The sequence below is a fragment of the Octopus bimaculoides genome, chromosome 26 (assembly GCF_001194135.2).
Source record: "Octopus bimaculoides isolate UCB-OBI-ISO-001 chromosome 26, ASM119413v2, whole genome shotgun sequence".
Lineage (NCBI taxonomy): Eukaryota > Metazoa > Mollusca > Cephalopoda > Octopoda > Octopodidae > Octopus > Octopus bimaculoides.
In genome coordinates, this window is record NC_069006.1 from 26,577,273 (window position 1) to 26,587,493 (window position 10,221).

The window sequence follows — 10,221 nt, forward strand, 5'->3', positions numbered from 1 at the left end:
ATTCTCCTCTCTTGCATTCTCTGTTGTTAAAGCTTTTGCGATTTGACATTTTCAGCAGGAAAAAAAAGGGAAAGAAAGAAAACAAACAAAAAAGTGAACGGAAGCAAAATAGAAAAATGGTTTAAAAGACAGTTACGACGCGCGCGCGCACGTACACAAACACACACACACACACACACACACGCATGGTCGCGCGCGCGCACAGTCTCTCTCTCTCTCCACATTTCGAAAGTGTTGTTTATTAATATGCATGTGTGCACCAATGCATAAATACGTGCATATTCTCCTTCACTCATACAGTGTAAACATAATTTCATATTTGTATATTCGCATTTCTCCTGTTTCTCTCTCTCTCTCACTCTCCATATATATATATATATATATATATATACACATACGTAAAAATTATAGTTACTTTCTATGTTTGCCGCCCGCATACATCTTTGCCGCTATGCATTCAGTGAAGCTTGTACGATTATCGAGTACTATTTCCAGCAAATTTTTATCTTGCATGTATAATATCTGTAGACACACACTTCCACACTCTTAATTACATGACTCTTTGTGTAGAAACATCCACTCACCTTATTGCTTGTGTAAGGATATAGAAGACTAAAACAATTGTTTTGAAAATCTAATTTCATATCCATAAAATATGACTATAAAAGCAGATACATAAAGAATAAATCAGTTATTTCCTGAGATCAGCTGCTGTCTTTGTTGTTGTTAATGTAGAAAGAGGGTGAGGCTAGGATGACGCACTGTTGTATGCACGCAAGCAGGAAAGTCGGGTGGCACCCGTAAGGTCGATTAGTGCATTCTATTGTTTATTTGTGTCTGTGGGTGGGGGAGCGGGAAGTCGTTCTGATCAGTGATATCAATAGTCTCTCTCTCTCTGTCTGCCATTCTTTCCTGCTCCTGTTCTGTGCATATGCTGGAAAATGATGTGCATAGCTTTTTTTTATATTTGTATTTGCTGCACACATGTGTTAGTCATTGACAGGCACTGCACGACTACTTCCAACAGCCACCACCTCCACTACTACTACTACTACTACCACAACAACAACAACCACCACCAACACTTCCCTACGAAGCTAAGCCAAAAAGGGACGGCTCTTCATGTGGGAACTGGTAGAAATAGCTATCAAAAACCTTCATCATCAAATCGCCACCTACAGTGTCACACAAAGAAGGAATGTATTTAATGAGGTTTGAAAAACTAAGCAACATAGTCATGACTGGAACGCTTTTCTTCATATTAAAAGCTGAGCTGAGACTAGTACAACCTGAGGTGATGGTAGAAGTAGCATGCAGTAGGACTCAATCTAGAACCACATGTTTGCAGAGCAAACTTCGGCAGGGAAACCTTGTCATGTCCACTGCTGCATGACTGACTGATAGGTCCACCCCCACAACGCTGGCTGTCCCCTGTCATCACCCCTGTCCTCAACACCGTATACATACATATATCACCATCATCCCCTTTTCCTGGCTGGTATGAGTTGGATGGTTTGACAAGAATAGACAAGTCAGATAGCTCCACCAGGTTCTGTGTCTACTTTAGCATGGTTTATGCAACTGGATGCCCTTCCTATCACCAACCACTCCACAGAGTGTACTGGGTGTTTTTTTTTACACGCACACACACACACACACACACACACACACACACACACACACACACACACACACACACACACACACAGTTCAAATTTACAGAAGACAAAGATAAGTGAAGGAATGACAAACAAGTGTATTAGTTTAACTCTCAGGAAGAATGGAAAAGTCTTTTACGTTTCGAGACTACACTCTTCGATAGAAAGTATTATGAAGGGGGAAAAAAAAGAGAGAAAAAAGTGTAGAGTTTAATGGTTCAACACAATGATTACACACACACTGCACATGTGCAAATACAGGTATATCAAATAACATACAGCATAAATCCTTGATTTATTAAAATTATCTCTGTCCCTTGAGGTTGTCATAATTATCAAATGACAGTTAAGACCTTCACCATATGAGAAGTGGAGATAATCTCAAAAATTAAGTATTCTCCAAAGTTGACATACCATTAAGAAAAAGACAGGCTTATTGTCTGGAGATGAGAGGCATTTGTTTCTGCCTCAATAGTCAGCATCAGCTTGCTAGTTGTCCTACCTGATCTCCAATAGCCAAAGGATAAAGACATCTACTAAAAAAGCAGAACACATATGCATGAACCATCTCCATTAAGAATTGTAAACTGCACCCCCTCCTTTGCTCTCCTCCTCGTCTTCCTCCTCCAACAGCAGCAGCAGCCATGCCACACCAACCTTTTATACTTCTTCCCTCCTTTGCTTCCCACTCCATGTTTCTCTCTCTGCTCCTCTTCCACTCCCACTCTGACTTACCAACACTCCCTACTCCACTCCCACTCAATCCTCCAATCACTTCACTCGTCTCTCTTCCTCCCAACGAACCTTTCTCCCTTTTTAATAGGGGTCTGCAGTTCATCCTGCCAACGCTTGTCAGCGATGTGTTTTGAATCTCTTCTGAAGTCAAGAAGTAATTTTTGTGTCATATTAAACTAAGCCCACTTTCTGATGGTAGACCCTTTGCATTTAAACAGTCCCCGGCTGCTCCATGAGCCGGAACTGCTCATCAGTGTCACTGGTTGCCAGTTCACTCCTTTGAACCTGTTCATTGCCATTCAGTGGATTGTTTGACTTCCAGAAGCATTTCACCGCATAACTATCTCCTGGTCTGAACTCTCTGCTCTCTTCATTGCTGTGACAATATCATCATCATCATCATAAAACCAACAGATTCAAGGGTGTTGTGATTCTGTGGTGGGGCCGAACTCTAGAGCACTGAGGGACTATGACACCTCTGGAAGATCCTTTTCTGTTATTCTTTGACCTCAGACTTTCCTGCTCCACTAAAAACAGCTCCCCCCACACACACCGTCTGCCAACTCATTACTCCTTTCTGTTCTCTTTAGCCTCCAACCTCTTTGGTCATGTACCACCCTCCTACCCCTTTCTGTTCACCTTGTGTGTGTATGTGGGGGCATTTGGGCTCCTCATCAGCATTATCTATTTGTGACCCCTAATGATCATTCTCTTTTCTCTGCCTCCTACTACATAGGGATCCTCTTCATAGGGAACCTGCTCTAGCCCCTGTACCCCCTCACAGTCTAACACATTGTCTACTAGCATGCAGTTTCCACCTACCAAATCCACTCAAAGCTTTGGTTGACTCGAGGCTATAGTAGAAGACACTTGCCCAAGGTGTTATGCAGTGGGACTGAACCGAAAACCATGGGATTAAGAAGCAAGCTTCTTAACACACACCCATGTCTGTACTTATACGCACACACACACACGTATATGTTTGTGTGAAACCTGAAATATGCACCTAAGTTATTTGACTGACTCCCAGCTACTTCAAGAGATGTGGGGGCCATCGTATAAAGTCATAGATTTTGGTCAGGCCTTCTACTTCTATCTCCATTTTGCGTGTGTGTCTGACTGGAGAATATCTACCAAGATATTTTTCTGGTAAAAGGTCAATGTAAGTTGATTACAAATTGATAGATCATCCCCGATCATGAAAGGTCAAGCAAATAGATTCTATTCGTTACACTCTTGTCTGTCTGTTTGTGGGTGATAAATCAATATTTGTTTACATGTTTTATTTTTATAAAGTGTGGATGGATGATGCTCGTACAAAAATGAAAGATAAACAAAACTGGGAGTTGAACCAGTGTGACATTATCGATGTGTGTGTGTGTGGGGGTATATGTTGTATAGTGCCAAGTGTGCTGTGGTCAAAGAGATCAATCTTTTGTTTGTATCTCACTCAGTGACTAGTGTTATTGGTTGGTTCCAATATCAAGAGTGACAAGCGAGAGTCTGTGCAACTTGGCCAAACCAAATACCAAATTCAAGGTCGAAGGTCATAACCATGGTGTCGATGAGGGTTCTAGTTGATTCAATCAATAGAACAACCTATTCATGGAATTAATGTGCAGGTGGTTGAGCACTCCATAGATATATGTACCCTTAATGTAGTTCTCAGGGAGATTCAGTGAGACACAGAATGGGGCAATTCTGACCCTGTCAGCCAAGTGGACTGAAGCAACATAAAATAAAGTGTCTTGGTCAAGGACACAGCATGTCTCCAGGAAGTGAACTCATGACCTTACACTCATGAGCCAGTTACCCCTAACCACTAAGCCATGTGCCTTCCCATACCGCTCGAGGTAGTTATATTCAAAAGCCCTGTTTTGCCAGTTTTCTTGCTATGTTTACATATTCCACTGATATACATCTCTGAAAAAATATCTAAAGACATATAAATGTACAGGCAGTGGGCTTCCATGCTGTTTCTCTATACCAATTTCCATTCCAAAATGTATTTACCAACTTGAGGCGATGGGACCAGATGCTTACCAGGAATTGCAAAAACATTGGGACTGAATTGCACAGACATTCAGTTTGTCAGCCAAAGAAATAGACATAACTCCTGCGACCTGTGCTTCTTGTACATATGTTATATCATTGTAGTGGTTGGATCTGGTGCCTGGATATGTCGATGGGGTTACATCTGCTGGAGAATAACTTATAAAATGTTTTCTTTATGTTGTTGTTGTTGTTTAGCTGCAGGTTAGTCCTGATTGAATCGACTCATGAGTTCTCATTATTTCAGAGGCTTAATATACTTGAACCTCTCAGCACCACTGCCCTCTCTACTACAAACCCACTTACTGAAAGGACCTTTTCCTTTGTCTTGCAAGTTACTTGGTGACCTTACTGATCCTGATGTCATGAAAAACAATGCACCCAGTCCACTTTGTAAAGTGGTTGGTATTAGGAAGGGCATCATCCAACCCCATAGATATCAAGCCAGATCAAATACTGGGGCGTGATACAGTCTTTTGGCTCCTCTCAAATTGTCCCCCCTATATCTCATGTCAGTGTGGGGCATGAGATATATGAGTAATGAGAGGATCAGAATGCCTGTGGGGTGGCTCTGATTGGGCATCATCTGTAGCTCACAGATAAACTAAGATGACCTTATTATACATACTTACATACAATGATGTATGAGGGTTCAGTGTAACAAGATGGTAGTCGTGTGTAGGTGTCTGGTTCTGAGTCCAATGTGACCATCCAACCTACTTTTTATCGAGCAATACACTCTCCAATGTATCCTTTCTTTTTAAGATAGTAAAGTTTGATTTGAGAAAGACATAGTAGTTATTTCTAGCAAGTCAAGCTATCCATATTGAGGTTTTTTTCAGTGACAAATTGTTAAGTATTTCAAAATCCTCTTTTTCAAACGCTTACTCTCCCCATCTCTCCCTCCCTCACTATCAGCATTACTTTCCTTTCTTTTTATTTCATGGACCAGAGTGAACATCCTCACCTGTCATTATCCCACCATGGGCTACAATGACCACCTTCACCTCTCTTTGCCTCACTTTGGACCACAAAGCCCTTCTTCACTCAGTTCCTCCCTTTAACAAACTGTCCACACACGCACACACCTTACCACTGATATTTGAAATTGCATCACGCACACATGCACACACACACACAATCACTTAGGCACATAAACATTCATTCACATTCATGTGTGAACACATACGCACTCATGCGTACACACGAATAGGCAACCACATCCAGTTTTCTCCTGACTGTAAATACCAACCATTTTACCCTGTGTCTTTTTGAAGCAGTTGTAGAGAGAGAGAATCCACTGGGAAGCACAGGCTGCAGTAGAGCAAGATGCATCATTATCATCATCACTGTCATCACTGCCACCACCACTGCCACCACCGTCGTCATCATCATGATGCTGATTCTGCAGCAACTTCAAAGATGTCTGCTGCTAATACATTTGGGTAATTCCGTCTCTGAAGACAGATTCCTGCTGTGTTGGTTTGTAAAATTACTGCTGAATGTATGTGGGTGTGTGCGCACACGCATGTGTGGATGTGTGTGTGTGTGTGTAATCTGATGTAAATATTTTGTGTGTGTGTGTGTGAATATGCTTCTGTATAAACAACCAATGTGAGGTAGTTCTTTGTCTATAGAATTACCATTTTCTCTTCCCTTCAACAACAACAACACCCTACAAAGGTGGTGCTGGTAGCAACCAAACCCGATTACCTTTAATCTTGCCTTAAATCTTCATTTTAGTTTCTTTCTTATTTGAAGCAACATTTTAAGACGGAATATATTTTTGTCTCAGAGGTTTTTGTCTTCAATCTAATTCCTGTTACATGAATTATTGACAAAGATAATCGTTTGTCATGGGTCATGTGATGTATGTTGATTCTTGTTGCATGTGTATGAGATGTACACACATACATATTTTGTATGTGAGTGTCTTTTTGTATGTGGTTCATTGTGTGTGTGTGTGTGTGTGTGCTTGCACATGCATACTGTGTATATATATGTATGATATATCTGTATATGTTTGTGTGTTTATGTGTACATGTGTATATATATATATATATATATTTGTGTATGTGTATTTACTGGGTATGTGGTTAAGAATCTTACTTTCCAATCATGAGGTCTTTGATTCAGTCCCACTGTGCAGCTACCATGGACACGTCTTCTATTATTAAAGCCCTGGGCCAACTAAAACCATGTGAGTAGATCAGTCGATGGAAACTGAAAGAAGCACATCATATATATATATATATACACACACACACACATCTGTCACACTATTTTCACTCAGTGCATTTCCTATTCTGTCTCATATTCATGTTGTACCTGGACCTCACATCTCTTTCTCTTTCTCCCTCTTCAGGTGGGCACATCCTGTAGTCACCTCTTCAGCAAGACGTCTGCTCCTTTCTTTCCATCATAATCCCTTTCTCCCGTCTGTACCCAGCTCAGCTGAGGAGTCTTTTTCGCGGGTACTTGGTGACCTCATTGGTGCTAGTACCATTAAAATGCACCCAGTACACTCTGTAGTAAAGTGGTTGGCATTAGGAAAGGCATCCAGATGTAGAAACCATGCCAAAGGAGACATAGAACCTGGTGGAGCCCTCTGACTTGTCTCTTGTCAAACTGTCCAACCCATGCCAGCATGGAAAAAGTTATGTTAAATGATGATGATATACAATTATGTTTGTGTGTGCCCTTGCCTTGACATCATATGATGGTTGTAATTGGACATCGATGTTTATTTTGTAGCTTTTGTGAAAAACATGTCTAGCTATTAACTTGTTTGGAAACAGGTGAGGGTTGGTGACTGGAAGGGACCCATGCCAGCATGGAAAAGTGGACTTTAAATGACAATGATAGTGATTGGCAATATGCAGATCTACCATCTATGGCCATCTATATAAACTTCATTTGTTTGTTTACATTTATCGTAATTTGAATTTAATATATATATATATATATATATATTTATATTTATATACTAGCAGTATAACCCGGCCTTGTCCAGGTGTGACTTATTACGCCATCTACGATAAGTCTTGCTAGGTGAAAATCAACTAAAAAAGAAATTGTTACAACAAAAAAACTCTTATGGTGTTCATAATTCAAAAGACGATGAAATTAATAGGGAAAGTCTGAAGGCTACACCAGGCTCCAATCTGATCTGGCAGAGTTTCTGCAGCTGGATGCCCTCCCTAACGCCAATCACTCCGAGAGTGTGTGTATATATATATATATATATATATATATATATATATATATACAACATACTGTTAACCATTCAGTAACATAATTGTATTTGTGTTTTGAATAAACCTGCTTTGAAAATGCATGTAGTACACCCTGAAATGTCCATTTTATTCTTGTTTACTGTAAATATCTTCTCTAAAATTTTGCTCTACCCCCTTAAATAATGGATGATATACTGGAAAGTGGAGTCCTAGATAGACATCAAGTCTTGTTAGGGCCTTGCGTTACCCTTATAAGATAAATTTACTGAGAATAACAATTCATTATTTGCTTCAGGGGCACCAGCTGAGGGGACATTACAAGGGTTCATTACAAATTGGTAAGTTAGTGGCAGAATTGGTTATGGAAATATATATAAGAAAATACAAATGGGAATATAAAAAAAGGGCATGTCACTGGGTAAATAAAGTGCCCAGGCACAAGATAAGAGTAACCCCCATTCCCACTACCCTCATGATCCATGGGCAGGCAACACTTCGCTCTCCACTCTCACCTTCGGGTTGACATAAGCTTGCCCAAGAAAGTAAACTGTCTGTTCTTAGTTCTTTCTTTTTTTGTCTACTGTACACTCCAGAAAGACCTGCCTGCCTTCCTCATGTCACCAGGCAATCCTCACCATGGACTCAAGCCAATTCTCAAATTCATTTCACATGCACCAACAACTGTTCACCATTACATAGGATAATGGTAATGTGTTTACAAGTTTAGTTGGTTGTTATTACACCTGTATGTCTGCTCTGACATGCAGGTCATCATATCTACTTGACAGCTAATCACACATGCATGCATATACTTACAATAATCTTGTGTGTGTGTGTGTGTGTGTGTGACATGCATTGCCTGTTACTAGTGTGAGTGGTGGGGAATTAAGGAGCGGCTTGATACAAACAAACTCAAATATTTTCTCATGCATATATGCACAACTGCATATATGCACAACTGCAATTTGATAAAAATATACATTTGTGAATATTGGCAGTCTGACAATTGTTAAACTGACCAAAACTCCAAGGTCACTGTCAATAATATTCTTGTTTGAAAATAATTAGTTTGTGCTCTTACACAAGTATAGAGTAACCCATCAGATTAATGTAGAACTGTTTTTAATATAATTGAAAAACAAATGCTAACATCTCTCGCTCTCTCCCTATATATATATATATATATATATATATTATTTGTTTGAATAATTTGACTGTAGCCATGCTGGAGCATTGCCTTTAGTCGAAGAAATCAATTTCAGAACTTATTTGTAAGCCTAGTATTTATTCTGTCAGTCTCTTTTGCCAAACCACTAAGTTACGGGGATGTAAACACACCAAGCAATAGTAGGGAGACAGACACACACAAATATATATATATATATATATATATATATATATATATATACACACACACACACACACATGATGGGCTTCTTTCAGTTTCCGTCTGCCAAATCCACTCACAAGGCTTTGGCTGGCCTGAGGCTATAGTAGAAGACACTTGCCCAAGGTGCCACACAGTGGGACTGAACCCAGAACCATGTGGTTGGGAAGCAAGCTTCTTACCACACAGCCATGCCTGTACCTGTATATATATATATGTGTGTGTGTGTGTTTGTTTTAATGGCATAACCAGAGATTCTACACTCGTAGTTTCTATTCTAGACCCAGAATTCATTAACTTTATAAAAGAAAAAAAAGCCTTACTGTGTTTTCACTTCTACAAATGATCAATATGAATTACATTCAGCAATAACATGTGCTTACTATTGTGTTTTTCACTGCACAATTGGAGTTTTTAGTTCTTTTCCATTTCCAGAGCTCCATGGAAGTAAGTGTTTACCTTGTCTGAAGTGAAGCTGTTATTTTATTTATTTATTTTTTTTTGTTATTTATTACAAATGATAAAAAATCAGATGTGTTCAATTGCACAAATCCATCTTAAGGAAAATTTTGTCATCACAACCAAGACAAAACTGGATTTGAGGAACAAAGCTTGAATTTAAGAGAGAAGTCAAAATTGTCTCCTCATTTAATGTCAATCATTCTCATTTCTATCAATGGTTAAAACACTTAGGGAGTGAATAGCTTGAACCTTGTTCACCATGTCAAAAACACCTGGTATGCTCTGTAGTAAAGTGGTTGGCGTTAGGAAGGGCATTCATCTGTAGAGACCATGCCAAAACAGACTGTGGAACTTGGTGTAACTTCTGGCTTTGCTAGCGCCTGTCTAATCATCCAATCCTTATGAGCCAAATGCCCTAACCATTGACCCTGGTGCCCTCCTCACATGGTGATCTTAGTTGTGAGTGGTAGTAATAGTAGTAGTCCAGAAGGTTGACGATAAATTGTTCTCCACAACACTAGTATGGTGTCCTACTCTCTCTCTCTCTTGTCAGGATCCATCCTGCCAGCCTTTTGCATAGTTGTTGACTTATCCATCTCCAGGTTATACACACACACATGCACACACACTTATGCATTGACAAGGTGTGATATTAAATAGTTTAAGTAACATGTAGAGTACTGAAGCTATA

The 10,221-nt window shown here is 39.7% G+C and overlaps 1 protein-coding gene across 1 annotated transcript in view; it reads left to right on the forward strand.

Annotated features, from left to right (window-relative positions):
- The window catches only part of LOC128250920 (uncharacterized), a 23,019-nt gene extending 15,691 nt beyond the window's left edge, over window positions 1–7,328 (forward strand). The window contains exon 2 of the mRNA XM_052977028.1: window positions 6,811–7,328. Within this exon, the coding sequence (XP_052832988.1) occupies window positions 6,811–7,057 (247 nt within the window). The 3' untranslated portion in view covers window positions 7,058–7,328. The remainder of the gene's footprint in view (window positions 1–6,810) is intronic.
- The last annotated feature ends 2,893 nt before the right edge of the window (window positions 7,329–10,221 follow it).